The sequence below is a fragment of the Aulostomus chinensis genome, chromosome 11, assembly GCF_037954235.1.
Source record: "Aulostomus chinensis isolate RoL2024-O1b breed Wild chromosome 11, RoL_Achi_v1.0, whole genome shotgun sequence".
NCBI lineage: Eukaryota > Metazoa > Chordata > Actinopteri > Syngnathiformes > Aulostomidae > Aulostomus > Aulostomus chinensis.
Genome location: NC_141330.1, coordinates 11,119,715 through 11,140,326, shown reverse-complemented (window position 1 = coordinate 11,140,326; position 20,612 = coordinate 11,119,715). Strand labels below are relative to the sequence as shown.

Below are 20,612 nucleotides of genomic sequence, written 5' to 3'. Positions count from 1 at the left end.
CTTTATGGAGTGCATGTTCTGTAATCAAGACTTTTATTTGAGCTAAAAAGAAGGTAACAAAAACCTCATCCAATTCCAGGTTACAGTGAACGAGTGCAGACACAGGTTGGTTCAACTAAACACTCGGTAGCACCAAGAAGGGAAGGGTTATAGTTGGCTTTTAGATCAAATCAAAGTATTTTGGGATTATCCCGCATAAAACTGGATAAAAAAGGCATGGATTGTACTGGACAATGCACTTGAGAATTTGTAAAGAAACATTTTTGGACAGTTTTGCTGTTCAAACAGAAATGTGGCTGCTCTTCCTGCATTCTGTAGACTCAAAAGACGTGAAACACACTGAGCTCAAGGCACCTTTTTGTTGATACCTGAAAGGTAAAAACCCCTTTTCGGGTGAGGTTTTGCTTTAAGCAGTTTTTTAATTCCAGTAAGGCAAACATTACAAAACTTCAGGGATTGAGCTGTCATATTCATGCATCATTTCACTTTGTCTGTATTTTCCCTTCAATTTGGGGAGAAATAATAAAATGGAAAATCAGCCTCAGCCGTGATTAACCCCCACTGCTTACGGGATTGTGTGTGTGTGTGTGTGTGTGTGTGTGTGTGTGTGTGTGTGTGTGTGTGTGTGTGTGAGTGTGTGATACTCTGTATGAGCACCAGAACGTGCGTGTACTTGCCCAGCCAAGCCTAGGGACAGTCAGACACCCAGCTTGTCTACACCCCACAGACACACTCCTGGAACTGCATGCACAGACAATGCCCCCCTCCTGTTTCCCTCCAGCTTTGGAGCTCTGAACCAGCTAACCCTGACTGGGCTCCATCCCTGCCCGAGGGAAGACCCCTCCTGCTGGGGGCCACGATCCTGCTGGCACACCATAGTCTGGACTTTATCCACTCCATCTGTGGAGTTGTTTTCTACAGTTACCTGTCTGGGGACGTGGCTGAGTGGAGACCACATGATCAGACAGACAGATAAGACAGCAATAATTCTTGACTATCTGACCAGGAGTAATCAGTACACCATCATGCCTAGACAACAACAGCCCAGAAGAATACACACACACACACACACACACACACACACACACACACACACACACACAAATCTTTTTGTCAGGTCTCAGATGATTGAAACACAGCCAGTTTGACAATATCCCACAATACTAAAAATGCAGTTTGGCAAACAGCTGAACAGTGCAGTATGACACTCTAACACAGAACAATGAGAAACAAAAGCCCAGCAGTCTTACAACAGAACAAACACCACACTGCCAGAAAGAAAATCTCCTTCAATTATTATTCAAAATGTTCAGTTTCAAAACTTTCATTTGTAAGCCTTTTTTTAGTTTGTAAAATCTAATATTTTTCATCCATTTTACTCACAATTAAGTAGCTAATAAATAAGTTGTTTTGTCAGAGAATCCACCACCCTGCCATGAATGTGAAGACAAAAACTGCTCTTGTACTGTTGGCGTGCTGGTGCTGTAATAATAAATCATTTTTATTCATTTAAGGCTATAAATGATGTCTTCATTTTACATCAAGCACATTTTGTTGCCAATATTTTCATTTATCTCAGAGTATGACTCCTATTTTCAGTGGGATCTTTTTGGAATGTGAGTTTACTCCTCTCACTAAATACTTTACTATATACACATACATATAGAAGTATATATATTAACGTTTCATTGTGCGATGTCATAATAGCTTGTTTTTGTGTTTTTCTGAGATATGAAGAGGGAGCAGCTGGAGGGCGCGTCTCTGGTTGCTGTGGTGGGCGGGGCATTCATATCACCCGATTCCTATTGGCTGGTGGCACCCCCGGGGTGGAGCCCCGGCTACACAAAACAGACAAGTTGCGCTTGCTGAAGTCAGTCAAGTGTAGCGACAGTGTGGCGCGACACATCACTCCTATTTGTGTCGATTACTACAGAAATCTTCGTGTTGTTTTCGAATTGTATTCGATCATCTTTTACTGAGCGAAGGAAAAGACAGGCTATGGATTTGGTGTGCGTGCTTTGTTTGGTGCTGAGCATCAGTGCGTGGTTCGCCTCTGCAGAGAGACACAGCGTCTACTGGAACAGCTCCAACCCATAGTAAGTGTGCGTGCATGAGTTTGATGGACTAGTTGTTAAACATTCGAGTGCGCGTTTCGAGTGCTTGAAACTTTTCTTTTTCGCCAATTTCTTACAGTTCCACACCAGAAAAGTCTGTAAAGTTGAGTTCTCTGTTGTTTTCACTCATGTGACGATTAAAAGTCGGGGTGACGTTCGTGCTTGTGACTGTACACCAGCAGCAGTGTGTAAATACAGAGGATGCCCAGACAGATGGACAGATTCACCACTATATTTAACCGCAACAGACACACTCCAATAGTAATAAATAGCCTGGCTGTCTGCAGGCTCTGCACCTGTGTGTTTGTCATGCATTCATAAATATATTCGTGAAAACGAGTCTTGTAAATGCGTTTCAAATCGAGACGTACAGAGATGCGAGTGAGATTGAGGTGCATGCATGAGGTCAGAAATGCGATGCTATTCGAGCACTCAGCTGAATCGATAAAGCTTGACAGATGCGCGATTTATTGGGCTTTCAGCGCGCTGCGATGTCGACTCTATTTTATAAGCAAAGCTGAAATAAAAGCACCGCTCTTTGCCTCGATCGATTATAAAAACCCGCTACCGAGACGAAACAAGGACAAAAGCTTATTATGGCCTTTTAGTCCTGGCTTGATTACATTACTGGAGCTCTAATTGCCCTTTAACAATGACAATGGGGCTTAAAAAACTAAAAGTCCTGCAACATGGAAAACAGCTGTCCTGATAATTAGATGAGAAGTCAAATGGAAAGTACTGGCGTCATCAGTCGTGTTTTGGTCATGTGTGGGTGAGTCAGTGTCACCACCTGAGCTACACCTGACTCACCTCAGGAGGGAGTCAGGTGGAGACTGAGACAAGGATCTTCTCAAGACTTGCTGATACAGACAGGAGTGAGTGGGGGCGGTTCAACACTCGGACAGATTTTATGTCCCTAATCTCACTCTGAACTATTTTTGCTATCAAATGACAGTTGCGTAATCTCAAGAAGAAAAATCATACTAATCTCCTTTTTTGTGTGTGCCCCTTTTGCACAATGCCTAAACATAGACCCAGACGTGAAGGGATACACGCTTCACACATCAACAACTCCTCCATCTCTGTGAATGAATGTGGCTCTGCTACTTTGTCACTGTTGAGTCAAGGTCTGTTGTCAGTGTTGGAAGTTTCCTGGACAATAATAGCGCCTCCTCTTGTATCATTGTTTTTTTTGCCACACCTCTCTGTTTTATATCCCATAATCAATCCATCATAGATTCACCCTCTCATTCAGTTGTGTATCGGTTTTCCTCTTGCTCCCTTATTGATGCCCAACTAGCCAACTCTGTCCCTGGGGATCCATCAGTCACCTGGTCTGGGGATTCCATGGATCCATCAGCAGCCCTTGATGGCAGCAGGCTGTGGATAATTGATGCTAATTGATTCTTGCTCTGATTGTAAGCAAGTGATTTGTTTAAGGTGGAGGACAGTGGCCAGATGGCAGCAGTCTGCTCATTCATGAAGGGGAGTAAAGATACAAGCTTAGGTGTGTGTGTGAGAGAGAGAGAGAGAGAGAGAGAGAGAGAGAGTCCGAGCCCAACACAATTCTACACCTACTAATGATTGTAGCCAATTATAGGGTATTCATGTTGTGTGTTTCCATGACAGGTGTTGAGGTTTTTCTGAGTCAAGTCCCATCTTGTTTTGCTTCGTGTCTCAGCCTGTGTTTGTGTGTGTGTGTGTGGGGGGGGGGGGGGGGTGAGAGAGAGAGAGAGGGAATGAGAGTTTGAACTTGTCTTGCCCTCAGCCAGCTTTTAACGGGAAGAGATTTTATTTTTGCTATGGACTCAGGGTGATTGTATGTGTTAACGTCAGATAGGGAGTGGCAGACTTACCGACACATGATAGATATGTGACTCACATATACTCGCACTGGGGGGGCAAGAGGGAGTACTTGAATGTTAATATTAGCTACAGCAGGCATTCCCCCACCTCTGTTACTATACTCTGTCAGCTGTTTATGTATCTTCGTCTGTACCTGCCAGCACCTCACCCCACCGTCACTCCTCAGACTGGCCGCTGGAGTTGGATGCTGCCTCTTAATATCACTTATCACCTCCACAAGAGTGTGTTTATTTCTTATTTTTACACCATCTCTCATATCTTTATCAGTGTAAGGTAATATTCTGTTTATCTCCGTCTGCTTGCTTGTTATTGAAGCAGCTAGGCCTGTCTCAGCACGTAGTCTGGATCTTAGTTTGGGGTGATGGCTGTGGATGACACACACACATACACACTCCACCGCTGCCCCTTGCTTCATCTCATACATGTTATACATTTAGTTCTGTCTCTCTTATCCCTCATTATTTAGCCCTCCCCTCCCTCCAGCCTATGTCCCGTCTGGCTGTTGCCCTCTAATCTCAGCAGAATGAGAACACACACACTAACATAGATTATAAACGGCTTGTAATCTGACCATCTGACCCATAGACACACAATCATTACCATTCTGGCTTTATTCTATATATATAATATATACACACACACACACACACACACAGGCTTCTGTAATCCTGTGATGTAATTTAGGTTGTTATTCTATGTCTTCTCAAGTGTGTGTGTGTGTGTGTGTGTAGGGGGTAGGTGGAAGTTCACGGTGTTAACCTGTAGTGGTCACAGATGTTAGCCAACTTAATCCTCTTCAACAGAAAAATCAATTACAAGCACCACAGAACATCTTTATTTACTTTTATGAGTCTTTTCCTCATCAGAATTCATAGTGCCCCCTCCCATACTGTCCTTTTACCTATCACACACACACACACTTACAAATGTACTTGCATATAGTGTCACACTTGATAGCACATAGTAGCACCTGGGAATTACTGTGACTACTACAGTGTACACTCTGTGGTTTGTCCTCCTTCCCCTCTGCAAAATCACTCTGCTCTTCCTTTTGCTTCCTTATCTATGGTCCAGACTTCCTCCCCACCACCACCACCTCTCTCTCCCTTCACCCCCCTCTTTCTCACAGACCTTCCTCTGTTTTTTTGCACCAGTAGTTTTCCACTGAAGTCGGACAAAGCAGCTCTCAACCGAATCGAGGGGCCTGCTATTGCCCGGCATTATCGTAGTGTGAGTGTGTGTGTGTGTGTGTGTACACTGCTCATTCACAGCATTTCAGACGTACCTATCTTGATGTCCACTTGTAGCTCACTGTCGCCCCCTATAGAGCAGAATTAATAGAATAATTAAGGTTGGATGGCTCAAGTATTTGAAGTTGTTCTTTTCTGGATGGATTCAAATACATAAAAATGTATTGAATATAGTCAAATACTTGGATGTTACTGCCCCCCCCCCCCCCACACACACACACATACACAGCCACATCCCCTCTCTCTTTCTACACATACAGATTAGGTCTCCATGACCCCCCAACATATTAAACCAAGCATGGTAGCATTTTGTCTTTTTCTATTCATTGCATTCATTATGGAGAGATACAAAAAGAGGAACTGGGTGAAAAGATTTGGGGGTCAGAGAGGAGGAGTAGAGGTCTGGGTGCTGGGTGAGTGAGGGGTGAACTGGAAAAGAGAAAATTAGCCTGGATGAAGAGCTTTGGTATATTAAGTCAGCGTTAGGAGACAGGACAAAATAGAGGATAGGGAGAGGGGGGAGGATGGGTTCGTTTAGGGAGAATAAAGGAGATGCAGACAGAGGGAGGAGAGCTTGGACAGTGATGGATGAAGGGAGGAGAGAAGTTGGGAATTGAATAAGTGAGAAATAGCAGTGTTGACAAATTTAAACCTTCTCTTTCTACGCAGGCTAAAGAGATTCACACCTAACTCTATCATGCCAGCATATATAAGAAAAGGGAGTTGCAAATAGTGAAACAGAGTTGAGTGAAAAATTCCCTCTGGGTTTCATATTGCAAGAATGGAGGTAGATTACATTGGACACTAATATAGGAATAGGTTTCACTGTATTAGATTGGCTTAATAGAGTATCCCTCTCGTGAGAAGCTAAACCCATTAAAAGCACTGACAGCTCCTCAGCTTGTGTAAAAGGAGGTGTGAATCTGCCATACCACACAAAATTAATAGGGTATTAAATGTACACCTCGATGTTAAAGTGGGAATTTGATGAGAACGCCATATGAGGACGTACTAAACCATCCAAACCACAGCTCCCCCTCTGTAGTGACATTCCAGCATGTGCACACTTACTACTGATTACCTGTGGAGCAAATGGCTGGGGGTGTGTGTATAAGTTAAGTGTTTCAGTGGCACTGACTTGTGTGTGTGTGAAACAAATATCTTCACTGCTGACTCAGTTGTGTGTGAGAAGTTCCGACCCTGAACTCTTACCCCTTGACCTTGCTGCCAGTTTGAAACAGTACCCAGTGAAAGGCCGTGTTCCTGTGTCAGTTGTTTTGGCCGAAAGCAGCGAGAGCTCAAGGGACAAATGGAGGAACAAGAGGGTTGTCTGAGAGAAAGAGGGAGGGGGGTGAAGGATGGTAGGAAAAAAGAGAAGAAGATGAAGTGGCAGACCATTGCCAGGACAATGGTGACACTTCAAAGCTCCTGTGAGAAGTGGCGAACATCTCACATACTGTCATACCAGTGAGGCCTCTTAAATATTTTGTACCCTTACAGCACACCCAGGGAGCTCTGGAGAGGCCATAAGACAGGAAAAAAATCATTGAGAACAAAGATATACAACTTGTTCCCTCACTTTACTTATTTTAAGGCCACCACATACAATTTGTTCCCACAACTTGTTATAAATTGTGGCCTCAATATATTTATGTTTTCCGTTCTCTCTCTGCGGCCACCTCAGGGTGCTGTACACAATCCTGGCATGCAAAAAGCTCCAGTTAGTCATTAATGAGAACTGACCTGTATATTGGAGAAAGGAAGAGAGAGTACAGCGTGCTTTCAACCTTCAGCATTTCCCCACTCCTCCATCACACACTCAAACAGAATGAGCAGAGGCTCCAGTAGGCCTTGATAAACAGATGTGTTCATGAGCCTGGGGCATGAGACGCCCTGAATGAAGGTCTTCAGAGAATCCTTCTCCTCTGGAAACACATACAAGTGTGTTGAAATGAGGTTTGCGACAATGAGAGCACACACCTGGCTCCCGTTCTTACGTACAACACAGCTATCACGTTAATGTGACTCTCACTCTCATGAGAACTGTCAGTCAGAGGTGAGGGAAGACGCAGGAACACATAGACGTCTCCAGTCGTCGAAAGCTTTGATGAGGAGGAAGGAGGGAGAGGAAGAGTTAAATACAACACTGGATCTCTAGCGTGCGTTTGTGCCATGACATATTGAAGGGGAACTCAGTCCACAAGCAGAACAGTTATTCAAACTAATTGAAACAACTCTCAGGCTTTAGTGAAAACACTAAAAGGACACTCAGCATATATATTACACACATACAAGCTAGTCAGGCTAGTGAAAGCTCCATAGGGGGTGAGGTACAGGGGTTGAAGGGGCCCTGTCGCCTTCAGGCATGCTGTCTTCAGGGAGGGAAAGGGTATAATTACACCCCATTCATTCCTCCTCCCCTCCTTTTTTAGAGAACACATTGGCCCCAGACCCCTAACAGCTTTTAATTAGCCATACCAATAGAGGAGGGGGGAGACGAGAAGGATAAAAGGTTAGTTTTCTTAATGACCAAGCTCTGAATGAGATTAGCAACAGAATGTTTTGTTGGCTTTTGACAAGCGTGTGTTTTCATGTGGAGGTCAGCCAGGCCACTAACAAGGACACAGTGTGGGGGGTGGGGGGTGGGGGGTGCAGCCCATACAATTAAACTATTCTTCACATCACAGGGAAGCGCGAGAGATCTACCTCTCTTTTATTACAAGCTTTACAACAGCTGCAAGGACAAAGTTACGACTAGTTTGCAACAGATATCTTTGTGAGCAATACACATAAATACAAACAAACAAAGGTGTGCACACAAGGACGAATGTGTTTTTTGAGAGAGCGCATTGATTTTAAGTGGAGGGTGGTGATCAGTCTATTAGCTGTGAATAACAAGAGTAGAGCTGTGCAACGCTAACAAAGCATGTTTTGACAGGTAAGTTAGTGCTAACTTACACACACACACACACACACACACACACACACACACAAAGAGGCAGTGAGGAGGGGTTAGAGGCCCATGTTTGGAGCCAGTGTGTCTGTGACTTGGCCAGGGGGTCCTAACAGGAGCCACAACAACAGGAGGGAGGGGGTCAAAGCTAGCACGTCCTGCACTTTGATGCCGAAGTGCGCTCACAGACACACACATACATGCACACACACTTACAACACACACAAACAATAGCAGACACACAGGATGGTTCTGTTGTCACTTTCACTCTCAGCAGGACACTGATGGATACACACAAACACAAGCATCCACAAACAGTCCGTCAAATGAAGCAACGATATTAGTAGATGAGAGCCGGCTGCCTCCTGAGGATGTTGCGTGATCCACACCCTTGGCTTCATGTTGATCGCACAGAAACAGCAAAAACACCCACCAGACACATGTACCAGCATGATGATCACATGATTTAAAGACTTGGGAGAAAATGAAAGTTGAGTTGACAAATCTCCATTTTCAAATATGAGAAATGCCCATGTTCCAAAGTTCAATTAAGGGTGACAATTTCAGCTGGACTCCTGCTCAAACTCGCCATTCTTTCCATTTGTATGAAGTGTGACAGTGCAGGATTTCTATAGCTGTTCTCCATAAACATCATTGGGACAACAAGTAAAGGAAGCGAGGACAGTGGAGACTTGAAAAGAGTCGTAAAACTACATTCAGGATGAAGTTGAAAAGAATCAGTCAGACTGGCTCCACCCCCTCGGTCTTTGTTTGTTTTAGAGGAATCGAGAGAAGATAAAGACAACACATAAAAAAAATGAGTAGCCAATAGAGTAAGAAGTAGGACTGGTGTGGTGATGAGCTGTCATGTACAATCTTGTCTACTTGTTTGCTGAAGGCAAAACAAGGAGGTGTGTAAGAGTGATGATCGCGCTTTATGAGAGGTGTGTGTTTGTCATTTTAAAAAACAACAAGTGAACAAGACTAGCTTGATCAGGCTCTTTCTAATTCTGTCATGCTGGACTTGTTTGTACGAGTACGCCTCCCGTGTTAGCTTTTCCCTAGAGGTAAACATGCGTGTAAGTCTGCTACCGCGTGTGTCTATGCATGTGACTGGCCCTAATTGTTATTATTATTATTATTATTATTATTATAATAGAAGGATTAATTGTACGGGCAAGTTTTTGAGGGTGTGTGTTTAACACTTGAATAAAAACCTAGCAGACAAATGATATCCGCTTCATGTTCTTTAGGCTAAATGAAAACTTTTGACGGTGAAGGGCGAGAACATTAACCACCTCTTTCTTCCTGTCTCCCTGTAGCTTCCTGTGGGACGAGTACACAGTAGAAGTGCGTATTAATGACTATCTGGACATCATCTGCCCCCACTATGCCTTGGGCGAGGTGTCATCGCATGCAGCTGAGCGCTACGTGTTGTACATGGTGGAGAAGGAGGACTATGAGGTGTGTAAACCTCACTCCTTTGACCAGCTCCGTTGGGAGTGCTCCAGGCCGTTTGCTCCTCACGCTCCTGAAAAATTCTCTGAGAAGTTCCAGCGCTTCACACCCTTCACCCTGGGCAAAGAGTTCAGACAGGGAGAAAGTTACTACTACATCTGTAAGTATTTAATGAGATTGTTAATCAAAATTTGCCATTTATCTTGACTGTGAGGTTAATAAATGTTCCCACTTTCCAGCCAAGCCGATGCATCATCATGGTCAGGAGTGTCTACGGTTGAAAGTGGATGTTGTTGGGCATAAAGACTCTGGAAAAACTCATCAAGAAAAATCCAAGGCAGAAGAGACAGGGAAAGGCTTTGATGGAGGAAAGGGGAAGTTTCCAGCAGCAGGAGGAGCACACAACCCCTCCAACAGGCTCTTATCAGGTGACTATTCTTTTATTCTTGCATCTGATCTCAGCTGGGCCTGAATCATGAAACTAAATCCTCCTTCCCTGTATTTTCTCAGACGACCCTGTTGCGATGGAGCCAAACGTTCAGAGGAGTATCGGCAGTTCAGGAACACAGCTGATCATCTCTCTCTTCCTCACCGTGATCCCAGTCTTGTTATCGATGATGCTACACTGAGGCATGCTGGGAAAACCAGAACAGGAACATTGTTATAATCCAGATGCTGGTCGTTGGGATCATGAACACTCAGAGATCTTTTATACAGACTTTTTTTTTTATACAAGCATGGACAGTGTGTGTTTGATGTGTGTGCGTGTGTGTGTGTGTGTGTGTGTGTGTGTTGGCGTGAATGTGGAACGTGGATCGTTCCAAAGAAGAGGACCTCATACGTGTTTTTTTTAATGGATTTATTATGAGGATGGCAACTTGTTTTTGACCACTCAAGATAAAAAACTGCAAGCAGACTGATCTAAAACGCTAATATCAAACAGGAAATTCCAGAAAGATGGCACTAACCTCATTGTCATGTTTTGTCAAAGCATCGGTACAGCTTGAATCCCTCATCTCAGCCTCTCAGTACAGCTTTTCTTCCTCTGCATATGGAGGAGTTATCAATTCTGTGTCCATTTAATGTTGGCGGCTACTGTCAAAGTGGTTTCTGTAGGATTTTTGTGATGTTGTGTAGCACTCAGCTCTCTTCAAGTCTCCATTAAAGCACCACTCATACAAAACACACCATATATTTGGATTCAGGTACTGGTTTTTAAGCACACTAAAGAAAACTATCTGATGTTTGTTTGGTTTTCAGTTATGAAGCACAGTTAACGTGTGACACCATACCGGTTTTTAACCCTTTTCAATTATTTTTCGCTCATGACTTCATGGCTTCAGACTACATCAGGCACTGGGGAGTTTGTATGACATCGTGGGTGTCCCACTGACTTAGGAAGTGAACAGATCACCGACCACCATTAAACAATAAATGAGAAGAAGATGATCCAGGACCCCCCGACACAGACCCTTACCTCCTTATACTCACACACAAACAAATGGAAAAAAACAGATGGTGGTCTGTCTCTATCTTTGTCATCGATGTTGTGGTTCTCAGAATGTTGACTCTTGTTCTGGGTCCCTGCATTCCCAACTGTTTCAGCTAAAACCCCATTTGAGATGAATAAGAGAACTGCAGTGCCTGATCTGGTCTGAATGAAGCCTTAATGGGAAGAGTTTGTTACTTTTTACAGTTTGATGGTTAACTTGATTAGAAAATCGTCAACATAAACATACCATACCGTATTTAAATCCCCAAAAACAAGTTAAAGAAAAAATAATTCAGAGCTACTCACACTAGACAATAACTAACACTAAGTTAAGGAGCTGAGCTTCTTCATTGCTTATGGTTATTCGCTCATTTCTACTGTCTTGACAGTATTGTGGTACACTGGCTGATGTTTGCAGTTGTGATGCAACTTGCACATTGTCAAACCTCAAATTGAAGGGACTGTACAAAAACATTTATTGTACTTTTGTAGTTTTTTGTTGTTGTTGTTTTTCACAAATCTACTTGTCATTTTGTAAATATGTAAATTTGTACATACAGAAGACTATAAGAAATTGTTTTAAGATGTGAAAAAACTCCAGTCAAATAAAAAAAATTGTGATGTCATATAGATTTCTGTCTCTATTTCTTTTTTTATCCCCTCTGGTGAATTATATTTAGAACTATCATTCCTTAAATCCCACTGACATGCTTGGACATTTGATGACAAGAACAATATTTTGGTAATGCTATCCATCTCATCTACGATGAAATCTCTGCATTTCTACCCCCAGGTTTTTTCCCAACCTCTATTTTCTCACCATCTCTCCTCTGCCCTCTCAGTCTTTCATCCCTTGTGCTTCGGTTTGCTCTGGCTAAGATTTCACAGGCTGAAAACCAAACACGCGAGACTAGAGGGGGATGATGAAGGAGCGTGATAGCGGGATAGTGTAGAGAGAGAGGCCCACAAGCACACTAACAACTGGGTGCGAAGGTGTCACTCTCGCCTCCTCGCTCACACTGTCTCACTCTTCTTTTTTGCCGTTTCTTTTACAACTCCACGCATCCTCTTTGGAGTTTAGAGGGAAGGCTGAATATCTGCCTACACGGTGGAATGCTGGAATGACAAGAAGCACCGTCAACAAACCGTCAAACCTCAAAACTGACTGAAAACTGTCAAAAATGACTATCCTCTGTAAAACCACCCAACATATACATTCAAAACCCAAACATAAAAACGAGTTATTTATTTTTCCATAATCACGTCGTACCTTCAACTTTGCTGCAGATGATCTCACAGACTCAGAGATCGTGTGTTATGTGTAACACCCGTGTAGATGTACTGCAGTTTAAAGCACAGCAACCTTACGCTGGACCAGCAGAGCAAACACAACATACATGCATACATGTATTCTCTGCCTCAGTGATGTCTCAGTTGTAGATGATGTCATGTAACAAATATGCAATGATACCGTGTGAATACTCAAGTCTGATTCCAATTATAAGATGTACAAAAAAGCTATTAGGCACTATTTTTTTTTAAATATCTAAAAAAGTTGAAAAGCTGACTGAAGTCAATTTTCAGCTTGAATGAGGGAATGTCAGCTCTTGCAAAGTTACTGATTTAAAGAAATGGTTTCGATTGCTGATGCATGCATGATGTTTTTTTAAGGAAAACAAATCCTGCAGATGGGAGAAATTTCTATTTAAATGACCCCAAACATAGCATGCAAAGACTATCTTTCTCCAATGTATGGGCATTTTTTTATGCATTCACATACGTGTGACAAGTTTCCTCAGACTTAATATACAGTATGTATGTAATCATATGTATCTATGCATGTTTGTGTGTTTATATTTGTACATATGTTTATATAAAATAATAAACATGATTTCAAAATATCATATCACATAGAAAAACTGCAACGTGACGGATAATTTCATACAAAGAGCTTATTTCTTAATAGTTAAATTTTACGGAAATGTATAACAAACAAAAAATGGAAATTTCATAAAGGACAACTGAGAGAAAAGCTTCTACAGACACAAGAAATTCACACAAAGAAGTGGGGGGGGGGAAATCAAATAAAAAAGGATGCAAACTTCAAAAAGAACATGAAGGAAAGGAAAGGAGAAAATTATATACCAGAGACCGTTGTTAAAGGTCAGAGTTCAGTGCTTTTTCAGTGATTTCGAATGCATAAGGATCAGTGGGAGGAACTCAGCGGTGATTACGCTGCACAGCTGGACGACTCATCTACCCCTCACAGCTCTGATGCTTGGTCCTGACCGACGTCCTGACAGCTGCACGCAGCAGATGAAGTCTGCTGGTCAGAGGGTCCATGACGGTGGGAGAGGTGTTGGATGTAAGAAAATAAAGGTAATAAGGACTTTGTAGGTGATTCAAAGAATCATCTGAACTTTTCTAAATGGGAGTTTTCAATTTTAATTTTACAACTTGATCATGAAATATGAATCCTGATTTTAAAAGCTTGCTACAACATCTATGAAACTACCCGAAACCACGGCGACCCTCAGAGTTCAGCATGCTGCCATCTATGAAAAGACATGCACAAAAACAATGTGTTGTTAAGGAGATAAGGAGGCATGAGTTTTGTCTGTCTTTCCTTGAATTGCAGCCTGTGTGCTCTCAGGATCCCCTCGCAAACCAGAGGAATGCACTGATTGATAGATGTGGACTCAAATCAAACATGTTTGTGTTTGTGGTGGAATTTCAAATCTTTATTTAACACAAAAAAAATTATATTGTGACATTCAGCGTATAGGAACTTGATTGCAAGAAAGAAAAAGCTTCAATATTTCCACAATTGGTTAAAAACCTCTTTTCTGTTTTTTCTAAAAAAAAAAAAAAAAAATTCAGAGAAAGAAAAAAAGTTGATCTCAAATTAGATGTTCGGTCCAAACAACCAACTGTGGCTGTACGCATTCTATATCATACAAATGTCGTCTAAATTTTCACCTCCAATTTTTCTACTTTGAGAAACTCCACAACCACGAACCGTGCAGATGTACGGTATCAGACGCTGACTGACCCTGGACGTCAGTCAGTAGATTTACTGAGGGAGAATGAAGTCCATTGAAGAGCTGCTTGAGTTTGTTCGGACCACCCGCCTCATAAATTATCTTTCTTCCATCCGCCACATGAACCTTCCGTGAGCGTTTACGCGTTGTCGTCACACGCAACTCCTTATAGCGTATCCAATAGGCGCGCAGCTACCTCGAGGGCACTGTTTGCAAACACGGAAATACTCGGAGAGAAGAAGCTAGTGGGGCGTCAGCGTTGCTCCTTGCTATATACATCTGCAAGTCCGTTAGAAATCATAAAAAACAGACTTTGCACGCAATATACCAAACCGGGTATACTTATTTTTCACACCGTTTTATGGATTTGCTGTATCTTCTGTCATGGGCCTGCATCGTGTTTACAGTCGGGATGTTCTCGACTGGACTGTAAGTTGAATCGCCTCTCTGAGTGGCAGCCAGTGGCAGCTTTCCATCCTCACGTCCTCCTGTTTGGTTTAGAGACTTTATCTGGAGAGACAAATCAATCTATTCATGGTGAAGGTAAAAAAGAAAAGTAGTACTTACTGGTTTATAGTAATAACAACAGCAGTGATGGTAACTTGAAGTATGCGACTATAAATATCTATTTGTTGCTCCTTAAGTCAATTAGGTTTAATAATTTGTAAGTAACAGCAGCACACTAATAGTTTCTCCCATTGTGTGTGTGTGTGTGTGTGTGTGTGTGTGTGTGTGTGTGTGTGTGTGTGTGTGTGTGTGTGTCTATCTAGGACCGACCTAAAGAGGATGCAAGTATCCAAAAGTGCTGACAATATCCAGTTTCTACCTTTCCTCACCACGTGTCTTAAGTGAGTAAGGGTCGTTTCATATTTGTCTTGTTTGGTCCACACTTGTCAGTTTGATCAGAACTTAATGAACTTGTGAAACCTCTTCTGGACCATGTTCTGGAACTTAATGAACTCGTGAAACCTCTTCTGGACCATGTTCTGGAACTTAATGAACTCGTGAAACCTCTTCTGGACCATGTTCTGGAACTTAATGAACTCGTGAAACCTCTTCTGGACTGTGTTCTGGAATGTGGTTGGTCCAAACTATCAGGAATTGGTCCTCCTGGAAAGTTAAGATGTGTGAAAAAGTGAACCATGGGCGGTACCTGAGTCAGCCAGTATATTTGACCTGCTCTAGGGTCCAAACAGGGCGCAGCACCGTGTGAGTTGCCAATGGATGCTGAAGTCTGAGGAGAATCTACAGTGTCACAATTAATTGCATTAGGACATTAAAAAGCAGCAATAAAAGAGCCGAGGGAACACCAGAGCATTTAACATTTCTACTTGATCTTTTTGTAGTTTAATCTTTAGATCGTCTTAAATATTAGCAATAAAATTCTGTTATTACACTTTTGTTCAGAACAATGCAGTTGACAGTGATTTTTTTTTTTCCCCTTGCAAATTGTCGGTCTGAAAAACACTCCTATAAACCGCTACTACAATCTTTACTGTGGTTACGTGTACCGTCGAATGCTTCTTGTTTCCCCAGTAACCTGGGTTGGTTGTATTATGGGATTCTGAAGAGAGACCAGACGATTGTCCTGGTCAATGCCATTGGAGCTCTTCTGCAGATCCTCTATATCGTCTTCTACTTCCACTACACGAAACAAAAGGTCAGCATGCGGAGGGGGGGGGGCGCTCATGTGGGCTGGACTCGTCCGTTGCACGCGCACTTGTCTAATTGCGTGTTTCCAATGGTGTTTTGTGTTTTTAGAAGCAGGTGATGACTCAGACCTTCGCAGCAGCAACGGTTCTGACCTGTGGTTGGTTCTATTTTACCACCTTCCTTCCTCAGGGAGATGCTCAGCTAAACCAGTTAGGACTAACCTGTAGTGTGGTCACCGTCAGCATGTACCTGTCGCCGCTCACTGACCTGGTACGAAACACACACACACATATACGCACACACATACGCACAACAGTCAACACGGAGAGAGTCGAATACGCTCTCCTCACAATTAGCGTAGAGATGAATAAGTTTTCAAAATATAATATTCTCTTGTACTCAACACAACCAGTACTGTTGACAGATTGTAACAGAACCAAAAAAGCCAAACATTTACAGTTTCCACTGTATTATTTTTCTAAACATTGTATTCGTGTCACATCTCAGAGATGTCTGTTATTTTTCTGTAATTCAACATCCAAATTTGAATCGACGTTTTTTTAATACAACAACCCCAAAGCTCCTCCTGTTGTATTTCAAAATTATAACCCTGAAAGTTGTTGAAAAAGGAAAGCAGTGATTATTCTATTCATTCATATTGCTTCACTGGTTGTGGTGACTTCTCTGACAATCACAGTTTCGAAGAAACAGGTCGAGCTGGTTGCACTTCAAAGTGCAGCTCGTCCACTTCTTTGGCAGTATGGGATTTTATGTCCAGCGGCGTTGAAATTACGTGCAGCATATTTAACATTATAAATTAAAAAAGAACGAAATAAATGTTTATCAAGGTGAACTTAGCAGTGAGTAAACCTCCGCTCCACTTTTAAGAAACACTGAAGAGATGTTCCGGTTTAACCTCCTCGCTCGGCGCCTCCCGTGCCTGAGGTCACAACCTCAAGAAGAGCGCTTGCTAGTTATACATCGCAGGTTCCGCAAAAGTTCATTTATCCCAACATCAAACATTTTCATCGCTGTGAGCAAATAAATGCAGAACTTGCTCCGTCACGTCAGTCTCGCTTCCACCCAGCACAGTTCTTCCTCTCTGACTGTGTGCCCCCCCGAGCAGACAGCAGCACACATCTCCAACCCCTCAGTTTGCACGTGCAGCTATTTACCAGTAAACATTTGAACCTCCTGTTGTCTTCTCTCCCTTTTGTCTCTGTGTCATCTCCCTCCCGGCTCTGCCTACTATCCTGTTTGCCTCCTTCCCTCCATCTGCCCCTCAGTTCCCAAAGACCCCAGCCAGCTTCCTGCCATTCTTTTCCTCATCTGTACCTTCCTGTTATTCTCTATCGTTATCTGTTTGTACCCCCTTGGTCACGATTCCGTTTTCTTTTTACAGTTTACATGATAATATGTTGATAAGTCTCAGTTATTCAGAGATGGCAGTAAACGTCTCCATCTCTAACCTGCACTTGTGGTTCATCACAGGGTCGACTTACTCCGTACAACTTTAGCTGTTTTGACCATCAGTCCCATCGTCCAAATGCTGCTCAGAAAAGCCAAACAAAAAGAAATATGAGGAATCTGATTTCATGTTCTGCGCACGGTGTCGCAGTTTTCGATTTTCAGTCAATTTTTCGGTCATTTCTCTTTCTTAACCTGTTCCGTGGTGATGCGATCTCAGTAAGTGAGTGTATTGTTAAAATAACACATTGATTACAACAGAAGGTTTAATTTCAATTTGGATTGAAATTCAAGTGTAGTTGCTAAGGAAACACACCAACTCTGTGGGATATTTGGTTGTTTTTGTCCTCTCCAGTGCCAGACAAGAAGATTGATACCCTTTTCTGTGCGTGCGGAGATCCAGAGTTAGCTTCACACAATTAATGGTAGTGGATGGAAACTTTAGCGTAGCAACATCAAAAGTCATCAAATACACTTTTCTCCAAAAGGCTAATGTGCGTAACGTTCTTTATTAAACAATAATTTAAAATTATGGCAATGTTTTTCCCCGTCGTAACTTCAGCCAACAAAATAAAATGTTTGCTGATGACGAGATGAGCAACTAATCACGGCTGACTACGTAATAGCGGATGAGGAGGATTTGTTCCCACCAAATCAAGATTCCTGGACTTTAAAATTTTGGAACCAGAATACATATAAGAGGACGTAGGACATGGAAGCTGAGCTGGCATGACGAGGTATGCTAACATGCCCATCCGCTACATTCATTGCACTAAGCTAAGTAGCGATCAGCCAGTCTCTGCCGGTCTCCCTACTTATCCTCTTATCTTGCTCTGGTGGGAGATGGCACATTTGCATATTCCACAGAAAATGTAATGCAATTAACCAAATATGGCTGACTCCTCTCTTTTAGGTGGAGATCGTGCGTAGTGGTGACGTGCAGCGCCTGTCCTTCCCCTTGACTGTAGCCACTATCTTCACGTCCACCTCCTGGGTCCTCTACGGCCTCCAGCTGAACGACTACTACATTGTGGTACGACACAGACAGCCTGTTCAGCAAAATGTTGTTCTAAAAACAGCTTACGCATAAAATTGTTTTGAATTATTAATGCCTATTCTTCATCCTTGTTTGTGTGTGTGCGTGTGTGTGTGTTCATTGTAGGTTCCAAACACACCTGGAATCCTCACCAGCCTGATCAGATTTTATCTGTTTTGGAGATTTGCGTCTGTCAATCAGTCACCTTCCTATAAGTCTATGCAGATATGAAGATGTCGGAAGAAGAGTTATGAAATGGGGAGGGGGGGGATGGCAGAGCTGTCACCGCTCGTCTCGTGTTTTTAATCACACGGCAAGATGATGTTACACGGAGAGAAAGTGTCAACGGGGGCGACGCCACTCGTGAAGTGGAGATAATGTGTTTCATTTCAGTGAGGTATATCAAGGAGCACAATTATTCATTGCCTTCTGAATTTAATTGAATTCTAAATCTCTTTTTTTTCCTTGCATATATTTGTAAAACCTGTGGGTCCTCTTCATGTCCTTCAAGTGCCTTCTGATAGGTCGTCCGTGCCATTAAAGACAAGTGGCATTCTCTGATCTACGAGCATTTCTAAAGACTCGCTCTCTGTTCATGATCCAGTTTATTTGGATTGAATTGATGTAATCCAAAGATTTTGTGGAAATGCAACTTAACTGACTGCTATGGCTGCTTCGTTAACTGGTACTTGAGTTTCGTGTGGAGCAGCCGTGGAGAAGGTTTCATTTATCCTCCCCGTGCAACCTGGTAAAGCAGGGATGATTTTATATGTCCTCGGCTTGAACCCGTGCCTCTGTTCAGCATGTAGACATTCATCCATGTCAGTGGTTCGTTCCCGTTAATTTCATGTCAGATATATTTATGCTAAATGTGTATGTTGGCTTTTGTGCAACGTCAGGTATTGTGAATGCTATTTTTATACATTCCGTAATATGAGATTGAATGAAAAATGCGAATGAAATTATCATCAAAGACTTTGTTTACGATGACGCTCGTCTCTTGTTTTAATGCAGTTGTCCTGAGATCAAGAGATTGTTATTGCATTGTCTCAAGGTAACAAAGAGAGTTTTGAGACAGTGATTGAGAGTCAAGTCATCTGGAGATGTTGTGCTATTTTGAGAAAAGTGTCTCAGGCTGTCTCAGGATCATGGGTTAATTATCATAAGTGTTATCTGTTTTCTAAAGATGAGGAGATTTAAATAACCTGGTATGAGAAACAAGTTTTGTTACAATTAACTCACAATTTCAAGTCAAAAAAAAAATATATATATATATATAAAACCACTGCTGTTCTTGGTTTCTGTTTATTTCACCGCTAATTGAAACATTTGTACGAGATTTTTCATCTTAAAGGTGCCATGCCAATAAATTTCTATTTTAATGAATGAAGATTTTATTTGCTATGATTTTATTATTTTATTTCAGGATTTAAATGGGGATCCAACACTTTTTTTATCGCTATAATGAAACAGGAAAGCTGCAATTTAACCTTTTAGAAGTGGACAGATTTTTGTTACAGCTTTGGGTTTTGTTTTGAAAGCGGTAATGAGATTATGTGCAGATGTGTTGAGCTAAGTGTGTGTGAGTGTGTTGGTTGTACAAGAAGAGACAAAAGCCTGTTTGATGGTGAAGCAGTGCGAATGAGCTTGTTTGTGTGAGTGTGTTGATACAGGGAGGGCAGCGGTGGGAAAGGCCACACCAGAGGTTCTCATCCCAGAGTGTGTGTATGTGTGCGCGCTTGAGTGTGCTACATTAGTCTCTCTTCCTGAGCTCAAACAGCCTGACAGAACACACAGACTCAACACGGTATTGTGCTTCAATGGAGTGTTATGTAGGAGTAAAGATAAGCGTAGCGGATTGGAGGTGGGAGATAAATGAGCCGTGGTTGAAAGAGGGAAGGAGAAAGGGCAGAACGTGAACTGTAGATGATGTCGCAGTGCCACAGGTGCAGCAGACACCAAAGGAAGGGAATGAAAGGCATTGTGAGAGACATTTGTGGGCTAATTTGTTGTAACGTGATAAACTTTTCATAAAAGCAGATAAAAAGCAGCGCGAGTGCCTCTTAGACAGCTTTGCTTTGAGCTAAGTAGAAGTATGTTCATTATCTTAATTTAGCTAATTAGCACTAAACACTGACCGGGTTTATTTGAGGATCATAAGTAGTGGCCTGCAGGTGTTTTGGGCAATTAGACTAACATATATACCAGCATGTACGGACTTTAGATTATTCTGATTCCAGTATGTACTGTAAATGTTGCTCTTGATGCTGGTTAAATTAAAG

The 20,612-nt window shown here is 42.3% G+C and overlaps 2 protein-coding genes across 3 annotated transcripts; both read left to right on the top strand.

The window, feature by feature from the left end:
• The first annotated feature begins 1,886 nt into the window (after window positions 1-1,886).
• On the top strand, window positions 1,887-11,754 carry efna1b (ephrin-A1b). The gene is made up of 4 exons (XM_086218420.1): window positions 1,887-2,096; window positions 9,506-9,801; window positions 9,881-10,069; window positions 10,152-11,754. The coding sequence occupies exons 1-4, from the start codon at window positions 1,999-2,001 to the stop codon at window positions 10,268-10,270; spliced, it is 702 nt and encodes a 233-aa protein (XP_086074546.1). The 5' UTR covers window positions 1,887-1,998; the 3' UTR covers window positions 10,271-11,754.
• A 2,632-nt stretch (window positions 11,755-14,386) lies between these two features.
• On the top strand, window positions 14,387-19,691 carry slc50a1 (solute carrier family 50 member 1). 2 transcript variants are annotated; one of them, XM_086217203.1, is made up of 6 exons: window positions 14,387-14,603; window positions 14,945-15,022; window positions 15,711-15,834; window positions 16,017-16,097; window positions 18,208-18,327; window positions 18,457-19,691. In XM_086217203.1, the coding sequence occupies exons 1-6, from the start codon at window positions 14,536-14,538 to the stop codon at window positions 18,559-18,561; spliced, it is 576 nt and encodes a 191-aa protein (XP_086073329.1). In that variant the 5' UTR covers window positions 14,387-14,535; the 3' UTR covers window positions 18,562-19,691. The 2 variants fall into 2 exon arrangements, with proteins under 2 accessions (XP_086073329.1, XP_086073328.1); XM_086217202.1 differs by having other exon boundaries at window positions 15,936-16,097.
• The last annotated feature ends 921 nt before the right edge of the window (window positions 19,692-20,612 follow it).

Coding starts and splice junctions, on each gene's coding strand:
- slc50a1 (XM_086217202.1), top strand. CDS start 14,536: ATGGATTTGCTGTATCTTCTGTCATGGGCCTGCATCGTGTTTACAGTC. Junction 15,023..15,710: donor TTCCTCACCACGTGTCTTAA/GTGAGTAAGGGT, acceptor TTGTTTCCCCAG/TAACCTGGGTTGGTTGTATT. Junction 18,328..18,456: donor TGAACGACTACTACATTGTG/GTACGACACAGA, acceptor TGTTCATTGTAG/GTTCCAAACACACCTGGAAT.
- efna1b (XM_086218420.1), top strand. CDS start 1,999: ATGGATTTGGTGTGCGTGCTTTGTTTGGTGCTGAGCATCAGTGCGTGG. Junction 2,097..9,505: donor TGGAACAGCTCCAACCCATA/GTAAGTGTGCGT, acceptor GTCTCCCTGTAG/CTTCCTGTGGGACGAGTACA. Junction 9,802..9,880: donor AGAAAGTTACTACTACATCT/GTAAGTATTTAA, acceptor CCCACTTTCCAG/CCAAGCCGATGCATCATCAT.